The sequence below is a fragment of the Barbus barbus genome (genome assembly GCF_936440315.1).
Source record: "Barbus barbus genome assembly, chromosome: 9".
NCBI classification, from domain to species: Eukaryota; Metazoa; Chordata; class Actinopteri; order Cypriniformes; family Cyprinidae; genus Barbus; species Barbus barbus.
In genome coordinates, this window is record NC_136737.1 from 21,078,926 (window position 1) to 21,102,075 (window position 23,150).

General features: G+C 35.6%; 5 protein-coding genes across 7 annotated transcripts; 4 read left to right on the forward strand and 1 right to left on the reverse strand.

Moving 5' to 3' along the window:
• Window positions 1-442: 442 nt before the first annotated feature.
• On the forward strand, window positions 443-2,904 carry LOC306875173 (biogenesis of lysosome-related organelles complex 1 subunit 1). The gene is made up of 4 exons (XM_079425620.1): window positions 443-621; window positions 1,241-1,313; window positions 2,354-2,486; window positions 2,584-2,904. Exons 1-4 carry the CDS (start codon window positions 561-563, stop codon window positions 2,692-2,694), a joined length of 378 nt encoding a protein of 125 aa, XP_079281746.1. The 5' UTR covers window positions 443-560; the 3' UTR covers window positions 2,695-2,904.
• A 1,323-nt stretch (window positions 2,905-4,227) lies between these two features.
• On the forward strand, window positions 4,228-7,885 carry LOC306875168 (retinol dehydrogenase 7-like). Its single transcript, XM_079425613.1, has 6 exons — window positions 4,228-4,276; window positions 5,534-5,598; window positions 5,692-6,017; window positions 6,088-6,346; window positions 6,460-6,623; window positions 6,917-7,885. Exons 2-6 carry the CDS (start codon window positions 5,582-5,584, stop codon window positions 7,135-7,137), a joined length of 987 nt encoding a protein of 328 aa, XP_079281739.1. The 5' UTR covers window positions 4,228-4,276; window positions 5,534-5,581; the 3' UTR covers window positions 7,138-7,885.
• Window positions 7,886-8,165: 280 nt separating this feature from the next.
• Window positions 8,166-13,714, forward strand: gls2b (glutaminase 2b (liver, mitochondrial)). Of its 2 annotated transcripts, none has more exons than XM_079425138.1 (18): window positions 8,166-8,462; window positions 8,590-8,692; window positions 9,214-9,335; window positions 9,417-9,546; window positions 9,620-9,699; window positions 9,775-9,938; window positions 10,161-10,219; window positions 10,664-10,696; window positions 11,380-11,438; window positions 11,523-11,589; window positions 11,667-11,717; window positions 11,801-11,977; window positions 12,397-12,528; window positions 12,627-12,719; window positions 12,828-12,889; window positions 12,988-13,064; window positions 13,160-13,223; window positions 13,303-13,714. In XM_079425138.1, exons 1-18 carry the CDS (start codon window positions 8,278-8,280, stop codon window positions 13,457-13,459), a joined length of 1,815 nt encoding a protein of 604 aa, XP_079281264.1. In that variant the 5' UTR covers window positions 8,166-8,277; the 3' UTR covers window positions 13,460-13,714. The 2 variants fall into 2 exon arrangements, with proteins under 2 accessions (XP_079281264.1, XP_079281265.1); XM_079425139.1 differs by having other exon boundaries at window positions 8,593-8,692.
• Window positions 13,715-14,518: 804 nt separating this feature from the next.
• On the forward strand, window positions 14,519-16,019 carry LOC306875266 (SLAM family member 5-like; the record flags this gene model as incomplete). Its single annotated transcript, XM_079425741.1, has 3 exons — window positions 14,519-14,567; window positions 14,960-15,289; window positions 15,694-16,019. The coding sequence occupies 3 exons, from the start codon at window positions 14,519-14,521 to the stop codon at window positions 16,017-16,019; spliced, it is 705 nt and encodes a 234-aa protein (XP_079281867.1).
• Window positions 16,020-16,639: 620 nt separating this feature from the next.
• LOC306875442 (SLAM family member 5-like) lies at window positions 16,640-22,290 on the reverse strand. Of its 2 annotated transcripts, none has more exons than XM_079426001.1 (6): window positions 21,932-22,290; window positions 19,736-20,065; window positions 18,955-19,239; window positions 18,517-18,630; window positions 18,318-18,421; window positions 16,640-17,898 (listed from the first exon to the last, which is right to left on the reverse strand). In XM_079426001.1, exons 1-6 carry the CDS (start codon window positions 21,987-21,989, stop codon window positions 17,848-17,850), a joined length of 942 nt encoding a protein of 313 aa, XP_079282127.1. In that variant the 5' UTR covers window positions 21,990-22,290; the 3' UTR covers window positions 16,640-17,847. The 2 variants fall into 2 exon arrangements, with proteins under 2 accessions (XP_079282127.1, XP_079282126.1); XM_079426000.1 differs by having other exon boundaries at window positions 16,996-17,898; window positions 18,363-18,421; window positions 21,932-22,245.
• Window positions 22,291-23,150: the final 860 nt, after the last annotated feature.

The following is a 23,150-nucleotide window of genomic DNA, read 5'->3' on the forward strand; positions in this document are numbered from 1 at the left end:
TACGTGTGAGTGAAGGATTCTGGGAGTTGTAGTTTCATTAGCTCGCGAAGAGGCGGCGTCTGAGCAACCCTTCAAAATAAAGATCACCATTTAAAAACAACAAAAACACAATAGACACATAAAAAGTATTAAAAATAAACAGACACACAACATATAAACACATTAAATATTAAAAAACAATTGTTTTTGTTGTGTGCTCCCTTAGAAATTGGCTGTTGCACCTACGAAAAGACAAGTTCATTAAAACACAAAAATACATTCCAGCTATGTACACATTTTGTGATTAAAATAAATAAAAAGAATAGATAGTTTTATCATTCAGTAAAGTGCAGTCAATCAGTTGTTATCACTCTGTGATATAAAATAGATATTTTTTATAATCTTAATAAACGTTTATTTTGAAATGTCGTTTCAAAATATATTTTACGTATTGTCCCTCCGCGCGTTCCGTATGTTTTCGAGATGCTTGTCATGTGAGTCCAGGGATTGTCAAAACGTTTAGAGAAAATTGACTTTATCAAATGAACGGATTTTATTTTCCATTACAATAAATAGTAAAAATGCTCTCCCGTTTATTAAAAGAACACCAAGCGAAACAGAACGAAAGGAAAGAGTTACAAGGTATGTGTTTCTGTAGCTGTGCCAGCACTTTCATATAATATTAAATGTAAAGATAAAGATGCATCTCCATATTTGTCTGTTAAAGTATTGTATTTAAGAAAATATAGAGTTGATACATTGTTACAAGTAATACAATTCATTATTCACTTCGTAAATCCTGTTTTCTGTAATTTCCTGTTTACATTGCTTGTATTTTATGTGTAAATGCAGAATTAAGTAAATGTAAGAATAAAAAATATTAAATGAATACATTCATATGTTACGAACAAATTAATAATGTAATAATTTTAATATATTTTACACTTGTTTTATATATATATATATATATATATATATATATAATATGAATTAAATTTATATTATTATTATTTTTTGTATTTTACATTAAGTATAAATAGTCCATGTAGTAATCTTTTAAATTATATGAGATCATTAAAAACTGAAATTGTCACAGAGTAACACCAGTGGACACTCTTTTCATTTCTTGAAATGTCCTGTCAACCACCTAAAACACATTTGATCAACCTCAGAATAAAGTGTTTTGTCAATACAAATCAAGTGATATGAAATAATTGCTTATTCTTGTTAATTCTTGATAAAATGCTTCTATACGGCACAGAAAGACGAAGACGAGAGGCCATAGCAGCTGCAACATGTTTAACAGAAGCCTTGGTGGATCATCTCAATGTGGGGTGAGTCGGATACATTTTATATGTTTGTAAAGGTGCGCAGGATTGTACGGTCAGTTCATGTGATCACTGTGGTCATAATCCCAGTCTTTGTGTGAACGTTATGATGAAATTCTGTGAAAGCAGCTTAGAGTTGCATGGTTGGATGCAACAGAACATTTTTCTTGCAACAGACAAATTTATGCGTACAGCACTGGAATAAAAACATAATACTTCAACCAAAAATGAACATTTTCTGAACATTTACTCAACCTCAGACCATCCAAAATGTAGATGAGTTTGTTTCTTCATCTGAAAAGATTTGGAGAAATTTAGCATTACATCACTTGCTCACCAATGGATGCACTGCAGTGAATGGGTGCCGTCAGAATGAGAGTCCAAACAGCTGATAAAAACATCACAATAATCCACAAGTAATCCACATAACGCCAGTCCGGCAGTTAACGTCTTGCGAAGTGACAAGCTTTGTGTTTGTAAGAAACAAATCCATCATTAACACGTTTTTATCTATCCATAATATTGCTTTCTCCAGTGAAAAAGTTGTCTTGTCTGAATTAGTAGAGAAATACGCACAGATCAAGCACCGGTTACAGTCCAAAACCGCTCTAAACATATATTTCGGTGGACTTTGATGTGAGAGGACAACAGGGGATGGATTTTTTCACTGGATGAAACATTATTCTGGATTATGGATTCATATTTTGGCCAGAAGCTATGTTTTGAAACGTCTAAACGATTGATTTGTTTTTTGTTTTTTTGCAAAAATGCAGCTTTTTGCTTCAAAAGACATTAACTGACGAACTGGAGTGGTGTGGATTATTGTGATGTTTTTATCAGCTGTTTGGACTCTCATTCTGACGGCACCCATTCACTGCAGTGCATCCATTACTGAGCAAGTGATGTAGTGCTACATTTTCCCAAATCTTTTCTGATAAAGAAACAAACTCATTCACATCTTGGATGGCCTGAGGGTGAGTGCAAATTCATATTTTTGGGGGAACTATTCCTTTAAGACATTGTAATGTATAAGTGTTTCTGCTCAGGGTGGCGCAGGCGTATGTCAACCAGCGCAAGCTGGACCATGAGGTGAAGACGCTGCAGGTTCAGGCCAGTCAGTTTGCCAAGCAGACGGCTCAGTGGATCAACATGGTGGAGAACTTCAACCAGGCATTAAAAGTACACAGGTTTTCTTTTATAGATTGATTCATGTGGGATTGAAATGATGGCAAATTTAGAGAACTGTGCAGATTTAATAGCAGATTATTCTTTATAGGAAATCGGAGACGTGGAGAACTGGGCACGAAGTATCGAGATGGACATGCGGACGATCTCGACCGCTCTGGAGTATGTGCACAAAGGCCCGGTTCAGTCCGCGTCTTCATGAGCGGATGGACTCTGATGCTCCAAAATGGACAGAAACGCTGAGGCTTTTCCTCCAGCTGTTGGTGAAACTTGGACACTGTTATTTAAGACATTTGTGTCTCGTTTATTCCAGTAAAGGATTGCTGGAACAACCGTTTATTCCTGACTCGGTTCATTTTTATTTTCGTCTTACATCATATGCTTGCGTAATAAAAAATATCTGTTGTGCTCTAACCGCCGCGTTGGAATATTTTCTCACATTTTGTACCCCTTGTACACCTGCTCAGATTCACTGTCCTGCTTCTAACTTCAAACAAACTGTTTTGAAAAACTTTTGGCAAGTGTTTTCCATTTAGCCTCAGTAATGAACATATAGTAGCAGGCTTACAAATTTTCCCTGTCCCTTTTAGCTTTTATAGATGTAACAGTGAGCTAAAATAGATTTTATATGTTTTTGTGGGATATCACGGTTTGTTAATTTTTACTTAGCTCATGTTAAGCCGGGCACACACTGTGACGCTACATAATCCACATTTACAACAAAGTCTTTAAGCCTCAGGATTAACATAAGGAGAAAGAGTAAAATGAAAAACTGAGATAAAACGAAAAGTAAGAGCAGAATGTGGTGGTTTTAAGTCCACAGCATGCCAGGTTTCAAATGTTTGCCTGATGGGACTGCATAAAATATGATTTTAGCTCAATTTTCCAAATGTTTTAGCTCTTCAAGATCATTTTCACCATGATTTTTAGGCATATGAAGTTTTGAAACAAACACGTACAATATATATATCACAGTTATTAAACTAAAACAATAAAATTAAACAGGGTTATACAAACTAAACTTAAGAAAAAATATTGAAATATTTTAAAATATGAATGAAATTATGAAAACATTAACTGCAATTAATATAAAATTATAAAAAATACTGAAAAAAACTAATAAAATTATTTAAAAAATACTGAAAAAAAACCCTAATAAAATGATTAAAAATACTGAAAAAAACCCTAATAAAATGATTAAAAATACTGAAAAAAAAGTGGCTAGTTCCTGTGAGATAAATAATTTTTATAGCTTTCTATAAAAATACTAAATATTTCCCATATATAATGTATATATTGGACTTGTATATAATTGTACATTCTAATTGATATTTTTTATTACTAATTTTTATTACTAATATCCATGTAGTCATTTTTATGAGGTCATAAAAACGTTACAAAATCATTTGAACAAATTTACATTTAAATAGTTGAAAGCTGCTGTCAACAAAAATGTCACAATGCCGCATCACTGGACGCCCCCTGTCATTGCTTGAAGTTTCCTATCAACCTCCCAAAAACTTAATTCAATCAACCTAAAAATAAAGCGAATTGGCATGATTGTCCTTAAACGTTCCTCCCAGCCCAGCTATTTGTGGCTCATGCTTACACAAGTGCACAAAAAAAAAAAAAAGGCCAAACAGCAATACAGTGAGATTGGAGATTAGAAATTGCGGCCCTATTTGAGAGGATCAGCTTTAGGGATAAATCTGAGACGCAGACCCACTTCAGATCACTCCGCAAATGCGCTCAGGACCTCCAGCTCCAGAGCCAAGAAGGGAAAAGTAAGTCTGATAAATGACTACTTTAACTGATAGCAGAATTTCTTAAGTTTATCCTCAGTAAACAATGTGCATTGACATTTATTTAAATGCTTAAATATGTATTTATTTACAGAAAAAAGGAATTAATTGGTTTGAGATGTTTTACTAAATATTTGTACTTGCGAACATGCACAGTTGATTCATTTTGAATTATTAATCAGGTCAGTTGGAGTAATAATTTGATGTCCTATGATTTTTGTTAAAAATAAAGTAATTTATTTAATAAATTATGTTGATAAGGGACTTCAGTTTCTTATATTTTTTGACTATGGTATGACTGGTTTAGAAGTTTCAGTTAATAATTAAGATTCTTTATCAATTTTATGTCACATCGTCTGAAAAAAATAATTTTGAAATATTGTATGTTGCATGCTTTTATGCATTTATTATCGGAAGGCACATAAATAATTCTTAGATAAAAGCACTGTTTGTTTGATAATTAATTAGTATACATTCCTCAAAGCATAATGTGCATATAGAAGCTTAAATGGTTGGTTTTGTCTGATTCGTTATGTGGTAACACAGAGATGAATCCTCCACCTTTCTCTTTGCTAATTAGTCCCTGCAGCTAATAGGTTTTGAGCTTTGAGAAGCTTATGTGTTTCTGTTGTGCTGGATTTTCAGTTTTACAGCATTCTCTAAACCTTTACGTCGATACCAATGTCTCCCTTTGTTTCATAAGAGCCTTAGCTCAAGATTTCTCATGTGCTCTGAAAAAACGACAGTGTTACGTATGTTAGCGCCCTGTGACTACATAATCTAAAACCAAAGAAGAGCTGTGGTCAATAATGTTCAATAAGCCGCCAAATACCATGTCACGTCATTTTAACACAAGTCTTACTATTTATGGCTATTTACCAGATTTCTATGTTTGTTTAATGATGGTTTTATGCACTATAGACATAACCAAATCAAGCAATGATAGCTAAGGTGTGTAATTCAAACATTAATTTTAATTAAAGAAATTCTACAAACAAAATAGCCACACTTCATAGTTATAAAATAGTAAGAACATTTTAGAAACATGTAGCATGCATAATTTGAATTTTTAAATAAGTTTCTATAGATTTTATGTACATTCACAATAGCTTTTTGAACTGGTGTTAGTTGGGTTATGGTGTCCCCTGTGGTGATTTAAGGAATTGCAACCTGACGCTTCGTAATTAAATCTGCATTGTTGTATTTTTTCTTTCATGTCATTGGCATTCTACCAAAAAGAAATTGTTTACAAAACATCTTCGCAGAATCACTCAGGAGGCAGAAACGATGTACGAGTACTTGAGGTAAGAACGTGTCTGATTAATACTATCAAAACATGCGAATAAACCAACAAACCTAAAAAATATGTACATTTTGTATGCATTTTGTGCTTACAGTAACAACTGTACATGCACATACATCTTGGGTGCATTCGTGCTGCTGTGGGTTCTGGTGTGGTTCTACCGGGACAACCTGGAGATCACCAAGGTCTCGGAGAAGCACGTTTTTGTGACTGGTTGCGACTCTGGGTTTGGACACCTACTGTGCAAATGCCTGGACAAGCGTGGTTTCCGCGTCCTAGCCGGGTGTCTTACGGAAAAGGGCGCAGATGATCTGAAGAGGGCGACAGGACCTTTCCTGAAGACCTGCATCTTGGACGTGACCAGCACGGCCAGCATTCAGAAGGCTTTGGAATGGACCAAAAAAGAAGTTGGAGATAAAGGTGTGTTTCTGGTGAGACATTGAAATTAGTTTTTGAAACATGCGTGACATCTTTGTTCCCAACTTTCTAGGACTTTGGGGTCTCGTGAACAATGCCGGACGCTCCCTTCCCATGGGCCCATCAGAGTGGATGAAAATCGAGGACTTTGAAAGCACGCTCAAAGTCAACATGACTGGTGTGATTGAGATGACCATGAACTTCTTCCCTCTTATCAAAAAAGCCCGTGGACGAGTGGTGAACGTTGCATCAGTGTTGGGAAGAGTGGCAGCTAATGGTGGAGGGTATTGCATCTCAAAGTTCGCAGTGGAGAGCTTCTCTGATTGTCTCAGGTATCACACTTCAATGGAAGCAATTGTTTTTATGTGGCTGTAGGTATCAGTTTGGACCTTTGAAACCACCTCTACCTTCAGTCTTTAAAGAAAACCTCTTGATGTAATTTCAGGAGGGACATCCAGAATTTTGGGGTCAATGTGTGCATCATCGAACCTGGTTTCTTCAAGACGCAGGTGACCAGCTTGGACCCCATAGAGAGGGAACTTCATCGCCTCTGGAACCAGCTGACCCCTGAAGTAAAGGAGAGTTATGGAGACAAATACTTGGATAAATGTATGTTATTTACACCAACAACTACTTTTCTCCATTTCCCCAAACATATAATCTTAAAAATAAACATTCCATATAATGCAATAGAAGAACCATTTGGTTCCCAAAGAACCTTTTAGTGAGCAGTTCTTAAATGAACCATAGAGTGAAGAATATTTAATAATCTAAAGAAACGTTTTCAACTATTAACTACTTTTTGTGCAGTGAAAAGGATGTTAAAGGTTCTTCATGGAACCATAATGCCAAAAAATAACTTTTAAGAGCGTAGTCCATTTGTACATTCTTTATTTCTCCAGACATCAAGATCCAGAGGCTGATCATGAACACCATATGCGACGCCGACCTCAGTAAAGTGACCAACTGCATGGAACATGCCCTGCTGGCCGTCCACCCGAGAACACGCTACAGCGCAGGCTGGGATGCCAAGCTCTTGTGGATTCCCTTGTCTTATATGCCCGCTTGCTTTATAGATATTGCCCTGAAACTGGTGTTGCCAAAGCCTGCAAAAAGTGTCTAGATTTGCAAGTAACTTTAGCCAAGATACTTTTAACTCTTACCTTTCGTCCCCTTCTCATGATACACTGGATGATGCTTTATTTGGGGGTCTTACTAAGTAACTAGAGTTTACAAACACCATGTCTCTGTAAATTTAATACTGTATTTATGATGCAAAGTTATCTGGTAACTGGACACTATCAATAGTTTTGTATATTTATGAACCGAGTAGTTATAATGTGCCTTAAAAATGCATCACCAGTTTGTGCCTGTTGGTCATCTAATGTAGATGGTTGCTAGAATGCCATCAACTTGGCTTTTGGCATTATATTTGTATGAAACTGTCAGAGTTACTGTTTTGCAGGTAAATGGAGTTCATATAACTTTATAAACATAATTCAATAAACGTTCTAAGAATATTTTCTGTGCACCAATCTCTTCCCAGAATGAAAAATACAGCTTAAATCAGTATATGCTGGTTTACCGTTTTATAAACTCGCCATAAAACCATCTGTTTTTGCTCTTCGTTTTTGTTGTTGTTGTTTTTTCAGTAGCCTATCTTTGAAAGTCATGATCTTCCTGGTAGGTTGAGACAATTTACTTAAAATTTACCACCACTTAGTGAATATGATTTATTCATTAACCAGTCTGTCCCATGAGGGATGAAGGATTATTAAACCATTTTCCAACCAGTCACCAATAATTAGCTACGTTCTGACTGTAAGCCTACTCATATTTTACAATATAAATAAACATTACATTTATACAGTTACTTCATGTTTTGTACATTTATATTAGTCAATGCCTTGGTATCTTTTTCAAGCTAGGGTAAAGTTGTCAGAAGACGAGTTAAAGTCACAGAGCTTCTCTTTTTTTTAACCTCATCGTTTTGAATGAAAGGGATGTCACATGAATTATAAACATTTCAAAACGTGCTGTCTTAACATGACATGACTTGAAGTCACTTCTCCCCTCGATGTGTTACCAGTGAAAGTTATCCAGTAATCTGTGTCAGTGAACTTGATCTCAGTGTTGAGCTCTGGCACCTGTTGATGCGCCTCAAAACAAATCAGCCGCGCGAGACTCTGGAGACAGCTATTTGCGACACAGTTCCCGTTTTAACGCTTCAAACTTTAGATTTGGTCTTCTGAGATACTGGAAAATGATCTCTTTCAGGACCCTACGACTGACTAATGTCGGAGTTATTGGTTTACTGGCGAAAGACAGAGTAAAAAGCAGCTCAACGTGTCTGAATGTGGCGAGGAGGTCGTTCAGTTTATCTTCGCGGATTCACGCGAATCAAGACTTTATCGCTCCTGCAGCGGCGGATCTACCTAAATCTAAAAAGTGAGTCACATATATAATAAATAAAGTATAAAAAATAGTAATACATAATACAATTTTTGATAAAAATGCCAATAAACTGAAATACAATATGTTTGGTGTTAGCATGTGTAATTTTGTTATATTAAAGCAGACACGTGACCAATAAAGATCTGTTCTCTGGACTAGAGGACATGCTTTTCTACACTATAACTGAAGGAGCAGAGAAAGTTCCTGTGTCTCATTTCATTGCAGTGAGTTTTTTTCTCTTTCATTTACATATACACACATAATCATATACACAAAAGTTTTAACTAGATTTTAAATTCATTGCACTAGGAGTTTTCCAAGTCTGTATATGGGCAACAGCTGGGAGCTGCCACATTTGCTCCGTTGCATGTTATGGGCTCAGTATAAACCCCTTAAATGTTTTCCCAAAATCTGATTCGGTCAAGTCTGGGCTAAAACACACAAACGGTTATCCAGACTTTGTGGAACTGGTTTGTGTCATCAGTTATGTAATCATTTATAAGGAAAGTCAATAAACATTTTAATGTAAATGAGATGTATCTTTTAAATTAGATACAAATCTTAGTTTGCCAGCAGATAGATTTTTTTGTTTATGTTTGATTATTGTTTATTCATAGTCTTGTTTTCTTTACATTTATGTACATTAGTGTTTAATGTTTGCGCAACAAATGCATTGCACAGTGGAATTGCATAAAGTAAACTGAATGATTGAGAAAAGCCAGAACAGTATTTTTCCATTTTACAGGCAGTAAAAAGCACCGGCCTTCTGACCTCTGACCCCAGATTGCGCGAGTGCATGGAAAAGATTCGCAAAGCTGTCCAGGAATCAGCCGGTGAAGTCATGATGGACCGTGAGCTGTTTCGAAAGTGAGTATTCTGCGAGGTCAGACAATAGAAAAGGAATATTTGGTAGTTTACTGATTGTGAAAATTTCTAATATCGTGACAGGTGTGTAGGTGGCAACATAGTCCTTCTGAGTCTGGCTTTCAGACGGAAGTTTATCATTCCAGAATTTGAGGCATTTGTGGGTTTCATCAATGATATTTACGACACATCAAAACTGCAACATGATGGACAGGTAGGGATGATTTTAATCCATTTTCCTCACTTATTTGTATAGCTATCTATATAATCTTATAATCTTTTATTAGGTTGCAAAATATATTCCTCATCTGACCAAGTTTAGTCCTGATCTTTGGGGTGTCTCTCTCTGCACAGTGGATGGACAAAGGTGAATATATCAATTTGACCCCAACTTTTCTAAAATATGAAGTTATGGTATTTTTAAACACCTCTTTGATTTCAGACACTCGGTGGGAGACACAAAGGTCCCGTTCTGCTTGCAGTCATGCGTGAAGCCGCTGGAATACGCCATCGCTGTACACGAGCTCGGCACAGAGCACATTCACCAGTACGTCGGGAAGGAGCCCAGTGGATTCAAATTCAACAAACTCTCCCTAGATGAAGAAAGTGGGTGGGAAAGTGTCATAGAGTTGCATTATCAAATGAGTTGTGTAGAATATCTTATTTGTTTCTGCTAGGCAGAACTTTTCTGTACTGAGAATAATCTCATTAGAAAGAAATTATCAACATAAATGTGTTATATTTAAAAACCAACAATTATAAAAAATTGAGTAGAAAATTACATTTAATTGAAAATTCAATGAGCTGATGCTGGTTTTCTGTTCTTAGATAAACCTCACAATCCTATGGTCAATGCTGGAGCAATTGTCATCAGTTCACTTATGAAGGTAAACAAATAGTTTTTTATTTTATTTTATTTTGGGGGAAATTGTATAGAAATATTTTCTGGTGTCAAGTAGGTTGTGTTAACAGTATTTACTTGTTTGTCTGATAATCAACTCTGCACGGCTCCCAAACAAACACTGATATGTGCACATGTATTGACATGCAGACAGGGCCAAGAATTCATTTGATCTAACAAACCTTTGACCCAGAATTCATCTCTGTGTGGACAGACCCAGTGCATCTGCTACACGTGCAGCAGACTGACCTTGTGAAGCTAAGAGTAGGAGTATTACTGGTCTGAACTAAATCCAGTCTATTAAAAGTGCCTTTTACACTAGATGTATGTGACTTGTGCTTTCTAGGTTCCCTGAGTTTTTCAGTACAAGCTAAAATACACAAAAATCATGCATTGGTAAATTTTACTGTTGTTTTTTCATTCTCTACAGCCAGGTGTCAACAAGGCCGAGAAATTTGACTATGTAAGTTATAACCTGTTGGATATTGCCATTTAAAATAAAAAGTAGTACATACGGCATTTCAGCTATATTATAAAAGTCTAGAAGTATCTTTGTTTTAGGAAAAGACTGTTATTAGTTATTTACCAAAGTTGTTATTCCCTGAAAATACAGTATATGCCTTTTTGGGTATGTATATTGCAATTATCCCAAAAAATGGACCAAATGTGATTTCAAACTCTTACGGTTTGCTACAAAAATGTGAACCTGGACCACAAAACCAGTCATAAGGGTTAATGTTTTGAAACTGAGTATAAATAAGCTTTCCATTGATGTGTGGTTTGTTATGATAGAATAATATTTGGCCAAGATACAACTATTTGAAAATCTGGAATCTGAGGGTGCAAAAATATCAAAATATTGAGAAAATCGCCTTTAAATTTGTCCAAATGAAGTTCTTAGCAATGCAAATAACTAATCAAAAATTAAGTTTTAATATATTTACGGTAGGAAATGTACAAAATATGTTCATGGAACATGATCTTTACTTAATGTTCTAATGATTTTTGGCATAAAAGAAAAATCGATAATCTTGACCCATACAATGTATTTTTGTCCATTGCTACAAATATATCTGTGCTACTTAAGACTGGTTTTGTGGTCCAGGGTCACAAATAAGTATAATTTTGTTTGGGTCTCTTTCACAGGTGATGGAGTTTGTGAAGAAAATGGCTGGCAGGGAGTATGTGGGTTTCAGCAATGCAACGTATGTCTTTCAATTTGTCATTTTAGACTTATTCAGCACCCAATATCACTGCTTTTGACTTAAGTTTAATTTTCGTTTCACCAGGTTCCAGTCTGAGAAGGAGACAGGAGACAGAAACTACGCAATAGGATACTACCTAAAAGAGAAGAAGGTTTGTACTTTAGCATCTTTAGCAAACTAGCAAGATGCTGTTGATTGTCTGCAAACGCAACTGTGCCTTCTTTACAGTGTTTTCCTGAAGGGGGGGATATGATAGACGCACTGGACTTTTATTTCCAGGTAGGTTGACACTTTTTCACTGTTAAATCCAATGTTAAGTACTTCTGGCAATCCTATCAGAATTTCCTTTCTGTCCTTCAAAGTTGTGCGCCATAGAGGTCACGTGTGAATCCGGCAGCGTAATGGCTGCCACACTGGCTAACGGAGGTATCTGTCCAATCACAGGAGAGAGAGTTCTGAGCACAGAAGCCGTACGAAACACATTGAGTCTCATGCACTCCTGTGGGATGTACGACTACTCGGGACAGTTTGCTTTCCACGTGAGTAAAAGGGTTGTTTCTAATCTGTCTGTCTTTATATGTAGTCATGTGTGAATTATATAACTTGTTTTTTAAATAAAAAATTGTTTATTAAAAGTAAATTTAAGAGTGCAATCTGTTAAGATTTTACGCAACCCCTAGTTATTATAGAATTTTAAATTTGCATTATTTTTATTAAAAAGTGCTTATTTAAAATTACTTATTAAAAATTGTACTAATTTAAGTGTTCAGCTTTTTGAGGTCATATATATATATATATATATATATATATATATATATGTTATATATACAGGAGAGTATTGAAAACTTCTAAACAATATGATATTGAGGACTTTCTGGTAGCTTCTTGTAGTAAATTGTAATTAATTTTGTTGTACTGATACTGAAACCATATGTCTTTATACCCCAATACATGTCAGGTTGGATTACCTGCTAAGTCTGGTGTGTCTGGTGCTGTTCTTCTGGTGGTGCCAAATGTGATGGGTGTCATGTGTTGGTCGCCCCCTGTGGACAAAGTTGGGAACAGTGTCCGTGGAATCCGCTTCTGTCAGGTGTTTCAGCCATGGTCCTGTTGGTTTTACACACTCTTTTTAATTCCACATCATAAATTTAGTCTAAATAACAAATTTTGTAACCCTTCCATAATTAGGAACTGGTGTCTTTGTTCAACTTCCACAATTATGACAATCTGAGGCACTTTGTGAAGAAGCAGGACCCTCGCAGACAGTCTGGTGATGACAGGGTAAATCTAAGATTAGAAAAATTGTTGCGAAAATACCCTACATTAAGCTATTTTTTAGACTGATTATTATTTCCATCAATTAATGAACCAAATCTTTTCTTTTCTTAGAATAAATCAGTGGTGAATCTGATGTTTGCAGCCCACAGTGGAGACGTCTCAGCTCTGAGAAGGTCATTTTATACACTTCACAATGTCTTTATTACTCCAAATGTTTAAGTGCTACTGAAATATAAATGACTTGCTGCTCTCTTTCTCCACTGTTGCTCAGGTTTGCCCTTTCATCCATGGATATGGAGCTGAAGGACTATGACTCTCGTACACCTCTTCACATAGCTGCTGCAGAGGGTAGAATTGTTTTCTGCAAACAAAAAATAATTTTTCTGTCCCAAACATTTGTTAAAAATAAACGTAATTTGCCGTCTATGTCTTCTCTGTTTTAGGTCACATGGATGTTGTGCTATTTCTCACACAATCCTGCAAAGTCAACCCTTTTGTGAAAGACCGGTACAGAGCCCTGTTTCTTTACACGTTTACCTTCAGCTTCATCCATTTGGTGATAATTAACCTCATATCTCTTATTCAGGTGGGGAAATATTCCTCGGGATGATGCAATGCAGTTCGGCCGTGTGGATGTGGTGAAGGTCTTGGAAGAATATGAGCAAAACTACAGTCTGGAAACATCTCAGATTGACACAGAAGACCATAGTCATCAATCCAAATGTTCATCTCTGGAGGGATGAGTGTAATCTGCTGTGAATTTTAATTAATCTAAACCTTAATGTCATCAGATATTGTGAAAATAAGAGCACATATGTGGAAATGTCTCTGGACAGAGATAAAAAAAAAAAAACTTTATTTTTTTAATTTGATGTGTAAATATGCCTTTTTTGTACATAATTTGTGTTATATATATTGTAGTTTGACATCCTCTTGGAAACTGCCATGGATATGCAGTGTACCGTATTTGTGGCTAATAAACAAAACCATGGCAACAGAATCTTATGCTGATAAGATTCTCTTATTCTTATTAGGTAACGTTAGCCACACTATGGATAAAAAAAAAAAAAGTTATAATAAGGCCTGCTGTATGTAAAACATAAATCTATAACCCAACAACAATCTAGAACAGACTCGCAACTACACACACACACACACACAAAAATCCAAATAATTAAATAAAACCAAATACGGAAGACCTTAGCAACTGCATAGCCTGTATTTTAGTACATCATCAAGGTGGATCTGATTAAAACAGATGAATTGTAGGCTATATTATATAGGCCTATTTCATATTTTCCATCTACTGGAGAAACTATATGACCTCTAACACTGTTAGTATGAAGTGGAGCAGGGTCCTGTGGACAGGAGGTAGGCCTATGTGAGAGAGCTCTAACTAACCACAGTGCTGCAGATGTGCCCACAATGCCCATGCATGCACACTTTTGTGCTTAGCAACTAAAATAAGTCTGATGATTTATATAGTCTATGGTGTTGATATTACGTAGCTATTACTTTCACAACCTAGGGATATTTTTAAATATATTAAACATTTAGACTGTTGCAAAGTGCTATTTTTACAGCATGATAAATGTTTAAAAAGAGTTATCAATAACCCGAGGAGATAAAAGCTATTGGTATTCTATATTTAATGATATTTAAACAATCATGGTGCTAAAAACCAATTTGATGTCCATTGTGGTCAACTCTGACTTATACTTCCTCATGAGAGTATGAGCAGTCTTGCTTGCTCTGCTCTGTTTGTGAACTGAAACCTCAGTAACACCACTCGCACTTCTAAAATGCCCCCAAACAAGCTGAGTTTAATGTTGCTCTTCATTTGCGTTGAAGGTAAGATGTGTATTGCTACTTATTTATTTGTTTCATGTGTTTTTGTAAATGTCTGGTGGGATTTTTTAATTAAAAAAAACCTCAGAGGTTTCAAAGAGTCAATGAGCATCAATGGTTGTCACTAACTCAAATAATCCAAAATTAATTTGCCTGTTTGACTGAAATGTGCCAAAACACATATTATTGTATAAGGGTTCACTTTAAATTACTGAATAAAACTCATCTAATTATTATAGAGACATTCATGGTCCAATAACCAATGGTGGAAACCACATCCTGCCATATATCTCTGTGTTAAATGTTTAAAACATAAATATGCTAAATAATACATTTTTGAAGGTTTTTCATGATCTCTTGGTTCAGCCAAAGGTGTACTTCTGAATGTGTTTTAGGTGTGTATGGTGCTGATACAGATGAAATGAAGTCAGTATTAGTGACTGAGGGAGATTCTGTCACTCTAAACACTGATGTTACTGAAGTACAGAGAGATGATCAGATACTGTGGATGTTTGGACCTAAAGGGACTCGTATAGCTGAACTCTATAAGCACAGCATTGATATGTTTAGCAGTAATGAGACATTTGGAGACAGACTGCAGATGGACTCTTTCACTGGATCTCTGACCATCAGAAACATCAGAACCACAGACTCTGGACTTTATAAACTACAGATCCACAGCAACAGAGGAAATTCAGACGAGATATTCAGTGTTACTGTCTATGGTAAGACAAATATGACTTAGAATATGTATAAATGGATTTGAAGCTTATTACTGGACTGGTAGTGAATCAGGAATAACAGCTGTAAAAATGAAGGTTTGTTAAAAATGAAATGTATTTCCCAACCACTTGATTTTTACGCCAGTAAACTATAACCAATTGCCCTTTCTTAATATAGAATGAATTAATCTTTTTTTTAAATGAACATTTAATGCAGCATTTATTATGTATGGTGCCTTTCTGTTTTTGTAATGTGCAGCTTAATTTATGGTGATAATTATTTTCTGATTTCTGTGTTTTGGATATTTTGATTGTTCCGCTTCATCTGCATTTGGATCCTGCTGTCCCTCATGTCTGAGTTTGTCCACATTACAACTATATGCGTATTTAATTTACATGTTTTTCAGATCACCTACCTGTTCCTGTCATCACTAGTAACTCTTCAGACTGTTCATCATCAGGATCTTCAGTGTCCAGATGTTCACTGATGTGTTCAGTGTTGAATGTGAGTGATGTGACCCTCTCCTGGTACAAAGGAAACAGTTTATTGTCCAGCATCAGTGTGTCTGATCTCAGCATCAGTCTCTCTCTGCCTCTGGAGGTGGACTATCAGGATAAAAACACCTACAGCTGTGTGCTCAACAATCCCATCAGAAACCAGACCCAACATCTGGACATCAGTCAACTCTGTCACACATGTTCAGGTAGCGTTCATCAGAGATCTGTCTTTTAATGTAACAATTCACCCAAAATTAAAAAATAATGCAATTTATGCTCATTTCTAAAGCAGTTTAAAACACGTTTGTTGGTCCACCCTGGTTGAGTTTTCAATTGACAAAAAATAGTGCAAGCAACTAATCATCACAAGATGAAGCAACTGGTGCTCTCTATTGGTCAACACACACACACACACCCACACACACATACGTTTGTTTTTGTGAAAAGTGGGGGCATCCCATAGGCGTAATGGTTTTTATACTGTACAAACTGTATGTGCTATTGCCCTACACCTACCCTACACCTAAACTTAGCCCTCACAGGAGACTGTGCATTTCTACTTTCTCAAAAAAACAAAAACAACAACAACACACCCTCTTTCTGTATGATTTATAAGCGTTTTGAAAAGTGGGGACATGGAGTAATGTCCTCATAAGTCACCTCCTCCTTGTAATACCTGTGTCATTATTAAAATGTATGTCCTCATGTCACAAAAATGTGCACGCACACACACACACACACACACACACACACACTTGTCAGGCACTGCTGCTTGTTCTTTCGTGCCAATTTGAGTGGGCACTATCCCTGCAAAATGTGAAAATTAAGAGTTGGAACAATCCATTATATGTTTTTCATTCAAACATAATTTAATGTGCAGAAGAGTTAAAAAAAAAAAAAAACATTTGATTCCTCAGTTTTTTTTTTCTTTCTCCAGGCTTTTATGGCAATTCTGTGAGTGTGACTCCATCCCTGATTTACGCTGTGGTGGGCGTGGCCTCTGTTTGTTATGTCAGATCTGGAACGGATTGGAAAAAGAGAAAGCTACCATCACAACCTCACTGACGCGATTCTCTCCTATAGACACCAGGTGGCAGTAACTCATAATTGTTCAATCAAATTCATGTGCACTTCTCAATGTAAATAAAATATGGCCCACATTTTGAAAGTCACTGACCTAAAGAATCAACAAAGAAACACCAATGTAATTTGAGGATGACTGTCAATTTCATTCCATTTAGGAATTCACATACATTCATCTTGAAAATGACAAGCTGTTAATATTGGTGATAATGAACAGGGAAAACAGGCAAAAAACACAGCACAGAGCTCGATCAAAAAGCCTCCTGTGAGTGTGAAGCAACAGTGTATGACGAGACATGTAATGACTTGCAGTGCTATGATACAGGACAGAAAGGTAAGAATTACGGGAAGGACAGCTGGGGTTGGGGTGGAGTCTTGTGGCTTTACATAAAAACCCTGAGGACATGAATAACTGACAGTTTTTTTGTGTATCAGACAAGCTGAGAGAACATAAACATGGCATTCATGAAGTTTCTGATCTTAATGTATCACATACTGTGCTTTTGTACAATAATGAAATAATCTCTCTTTAAGTCAGTTGTTTTTAATGGTCATTTTAACTCTGCTGTGTCCCCTTGCAAAATGTAGATTTGTTAGAGGGGAATTTGGATATGCAAAAAAACACACAGCCAATGTTGAACAAGCTCTTCAGTCTTTAATTTCCTATATATTAGACTGATTTTATTGTCATCATTTACTCACCGTAATGTCATATCAAGCCTATATGATATATGAAGATATTTTGAAAAATTTATTTTTTATACAATATATTTTATACACATTTTATACAATAAGACTGAATGTGGCCTAAAGTTATTTGGACCCCGAAGTTCTTTAAAATATTTTCTTTTATGTTAAAAAGCAAAGAAAATCAAGAGCAAATCAGGTTTCCCTCCCTCTCCTCAGTCAAGTGTTGTAATGCTGACAGATGCAGGTGTGCACAGCCACTGTGGTGAAATGAGAGACTGCTGCTTGATTGATCAGTGTCCATTGACGGTGGAGTATATGGTCTCTTCTGTCCCATTAGGCTTCTATAGGACAACAGACAAAAACCAGGAGGCTCATTTTTATAGCATTTCTATAATTATGTACAGCAGTCAGTTCTTACTTTGAAAAACAATTTAAAAATGAAAAGACAGAACACATGCATCTAGAATTTAGTGGATGCTATTATTGATATTTATAGCTGAAAAATGCTATGCTTTAATCATTCAGAGTAATCGCATACTGAAAACCCCAGTTCTTCATACCAGAAGCTGGAAAAGTCACAATCAAGAAGAGCATTGTTTTCTGATTAATGTGCTGCTTTTACAGAACTATTCCAGTAACAGTATACTGCCATTGTTAAATGCAAACTTTTAAACTTTGTTGTTTTTTTTTAAACACAGTAAAACAGAAATTTTATGATTTTTATCTGGTGTAAAAGTGAACATGTCCATGAGAATCATACCTTTTTTTCTACATTTGGTAAAAATGTTGTTTCAGCATAATCTACCTCACTGCGGCCTGTCTGGACTGTTTCAGCTGCATGTGCAGATGGTTCAAAATAATTCACTAAATTCAATAAAAAAAAGTTATAAAATCCATTAATAGCAATCATAAAAACATGAATGCACATATGCTCGTTGCATTAGCTTAATAAGACCTGCCTTTTGGCCTTGATTTTCTGCATTTCCACAGCACAAGACAGCACATCACAATTGCTAGTACGGCCAGAACTACTGCAGGAATTAAAGCTGCAACAAACCATGATGAAGTGCAACCTGAAACCAAAATAGGAAAAACAACAATTATCATTCTCCATTAAAGAAGAAATAGAAATACTATATATTAAAGAGAAATAATGAAGGCAGAAAAGAAATTGAAATGTTTTCAAAAATCAGTTATAAAAGTGCTAAATATTAAACACAGAGCACCGTGAAAGTATTTGAACTCAATCTGAAATACCACCACCTGCTTGTGAGATTTAAACTATAAATGGTATTTGGTGAAGCTATTTAGCTTAGTTAAAAAAACAACAAAAAAAACTTGATGTGGACATACCTTTACATTGTTACATTAAAAGACAGATCACTGATGAACGCTACCTGAACATGTCTGGCAGAGTTCAGTGATGTCCAGATGTGTGGTCTGGTTGCTGATGGGATTGTTGAGCACACAGCTGTAGGTGTTTTTATCCTGATATTCCACCTCCAGAGGTAGAGAGAGACTGATGCTGAGATCAGACACACTGATGCTGGACAATAAACTGTTTCCTTTGTACCAGGAGAGAGTCACATCACTCACATTCACCACTGAACACAGCAGTGAACAATTAGACACTGAACATCTTTTATCTGATGAGCAGTTGATGACAGGAACAGGCAGTCGATCTGAAAAACATGTAAATTAAATAAGCACATTGTTGTAATGTGGGCAAACTCAGACATGAGGGACAGCAGGATCCAAATGCAGATGAAATGATAAGAATGATCATCAAAATATCCAAAACACGTAAATCAGAAATGAGAAATAATTGTGAAAAGGCCCACGAAGCACAAGGAAACACATGGATACACAAGGTGTAAATTAACCAACAAGACACAGGTGTATAAATTGGGAACGACAGATATGAAACAGAAACAGAACCTAACTAAAAATCAATATAAGTTTACAGTACAAAAACACAACGACAGCACACATAACATTAAATATATAAAAAAAAAAGATTAAGGTTTTAATGGGTTATAATTTGCTACCGTAAAATACAAGTAATACATTTTAATTTCAACAAACCTTCATTTTTACAGCTATTATTCCTGATTCACTACCAGTCCAGTAATAAGCTTCAAATCCATTTATACATATTCTAAGTCATATTTGACTTACCATAGACAGTAACACTGAATATCTCGTCTGAGTTTCCTCTGTTGCTGTGGATCTGTAGTTTATAAAGTCCAGAGTCTGTGGTTCTGATGTTTCTGATGGTCAGAGATCCAGTGAAAGAGTCCATCTGCAGTCTGTCTCCAAATGTCTCATTACTGCTAAACATATCAATGCTGTGCTTATAGAGTTCAGCTATACGAGTCCCTTTAGGTCCAAACATCCACAGTATCTGATCATCTCTCTGTACTTCAGTAACATCAGTGTTTAGAGTGACAGAATCTCCCTCAGTCACTAATACTGACTTCATTTCATCTGTATCAGCACCATACACACCTAAAACACATTCAGAAACAGTTTTGCAAAATTAATTGTAATGAAGGTTTACAAAAAGAAGAAATTTCTAAATAGAATTTACTAGTAATAGCAATATAATTTAAAGTGATACTGTAATTTTTGATAGAATTGCAGGAACAACACTATTTTACTATTCCCTGTGTATGTTAATAAATTGTATAATGTTAACATAAGCAAAAAGTGAAATGAAAGACTAAACACACATTTACAGTTTATTTCAATTGCTAACAAGCGTTTACCAGTACTTAAAGTACTTTTTCTAAACTCTTAACACAGCAACACACCTACATCACACAATTAGCCAATTAGTTAATTTTCTGGCCAAATCCACATTTTGTTTAATAAATAAAAACTCTCCATTTCAAAACGCTGAATACCTTTTTCTACATATACTAACTCTATCAAAACACAGCAAACCCGATTCAAAATTGAGTCATTTGGCCAAAACATCAGCACTGGTTTTCTATCCAATAGGAACATACAGTCAATCACAGTGCATAGACTGTCAAAATGATAACAACTAATGGCATTACAAAAACTACATTACTTGCCATGTCTCAGTTCTACCTGCATATAATAGACAATATAAAAATCCATAGTTTTTTTGTAATTTAGCCTTCAGTTTACCCTCATCTGAAACCCATTTTACATTTTTAACATTGTGTTTTTACATGTTTACATTGTGTTTATTCTTGGCAACATACTATCTAAAACTGAATGAGTCATTACTTTATAGAATGTGCAATAGAAAAAATAGGGTCCCTAAAATTCTCACTCCTCTCTCCCACCTCTTCTCCCTTTTTCTGATCCAACTATTCCTCTCCCTTTCCCAGGCATTATTCTTTCTCTTTCTGAATCTTTATGAAAATGTAAGCATTTTAGAAACATGGTAATTGACTGCATATTGTGTGAAAACAACACAAATTGTGCTAATGGTATGGTCACAACAGACGGATGTAGTGCTAACTGTGTTTAGAGTTTTGAAAATTTGACTAGAGATTGGACAAAAGGATGTTGGCAATTGAAAAAAAAACGTGTAATGAACAATATAAAATGCAACAAAACACTCACGTTTTTAGTCTTTCTTTTTATTTTTCTGTTAAAATTTCTTACAGTTTTTTACAGAAGTTAGTCTCCACGTCTAAATAAGTTCTCTAAATAAGAATTATTCTTGTTTACTGAGTTTTGAATGGTTATACACTGGCAAATAAAAATTACACAAAACAGCCACTGGATATTGCACATTATTATACTGTGCGTGCAAGCGCGGGTGCTTATTGGGAATGTTAATAACTGCTATTTATAATTCTGGGTTATAATTATTTTAATGTTAATTAAACGTGGTTATGTTAAACTGTGTCGGTTTAAAGTACCCTCGTGGAGAATAGTGCTCCCTTTGTGACCCTGTTAAGGCTTAGATATGTGTGCAACACTGAAAGGACAAAGAATGTTGCGCTCTTATAGTTTCCCAAAGGTTTAAGATTCCCAAAGATTTAAGATTCCCAAAGGTTTAAGATTCCCAAAGGTTTAAGATTCCCAAAGATTTAAGATTCCCAAAGATTTAAGATTCCCAAAGGCTGCTCCAGCAGTTGAGCGCAACTTCCATCAAAGCTAATCTGTTACATAGATTGTTTGGTGGGCAAACCTAATCCATCCCATGTTTTTAAACTCACAGAAATTCTCAAATTTAATCCTAATCTTTTGTTTTTGGTCATAATCTCTAACGTGTTATATGACAAAGGATAGATGATGCAGCGCTATCTAAAGGAGAACAAGCGAATACATATCATCTTTCTGTTTTAAACCTAAAAGATTAGAGTCGAAGTGATAAAGTCAAACACTTACCAAACATGACCAACTGGAAGAAACATAAGAATGTTGTTTTACTAATAATAATCCTCATTTTGTCCTAAAGACACCTGAATTCCACATGATATGTTTATACGAGAGCCGTCAAGCGTCCGATGGACTAAAGACAGGAACACGATCTGACGCGGATCCAACGCATCCAAACGAATAAAGTCTACAGATTAATTTACACGATTTAATCAAATCGACGATTAAGAAATCTTTTTCTTGACGAACCTGCAAATTAAAAAGTTTTCATATGCAGTGAGTTTGAGTCGACCTCAGTTTTTAGTCCCGCCCTGCTATAACAGAGAGAAGTAGTTTACATTATAGGCTTCTGTGTCTGCTGTCTGTTTGGCTATTTAGGCGAGTTTTTGATTTAAACTATAGTTTTTGAGGAAAACTATCCCAGTTTTATGTATGTGAAAAATTGTGCAATTTTCAAATGATAAATATTATTAACTATTATTAGCATATTATTAGCTTTCTGTTCTGTTCTGTTTTGTAGGATTTCGTTCACTTTCTTTGATCTTGAAAATTGTTACTGTGATTTGGAATAAAATTGGTTGGGGGCTGGTTCAAGCTTGCAGGAACATCTTGGACCAGCAAGAAACGCCGAAAAGCAGTTTTTTTTAAATATATCGACATGATTGTATTGGCCAAACATATGCTTGATGCACTCTTTAAACTTTAGTACTTGGTTCTGCTCAGCTTTTGTTACGAGAGAAAAGGCAGTATTAAGGTCAGTCCATCAGAAGCACCTCATCCACCTACACCCTGCACAAGTACCGCACATGCACATACCACCACGCATCCAACTCTAGAAATCATTGTTGTGCACAGGTTGCATATTCCACTGGTACAAACCACACATTGGTACACAACTTACAAGTACAACACCTTGACCTAGATTTATAATAATACATTTATTGAGGTTGTTAAAAGTTGCACATACACATACACACTTAATTTACTGGACATCATTTGCTAAATCTACTAAACATATTTCATACACATCTGTAGTTGAAACATGCAGTACAATGCAAACTCTACAATCTGAATGATAAACCAAGTTACAGTCTAATTATCACTGTGGTTTACAGCTCTTCTTTGAACTTAAAGCCCCTTCCTCATCTTTTTCACTCTTCTACAAAACCCAAAGCAAACGGAGGCCTCTGATCAGACTCAACCATCTGAGATCTCAATGGTCTCTTTG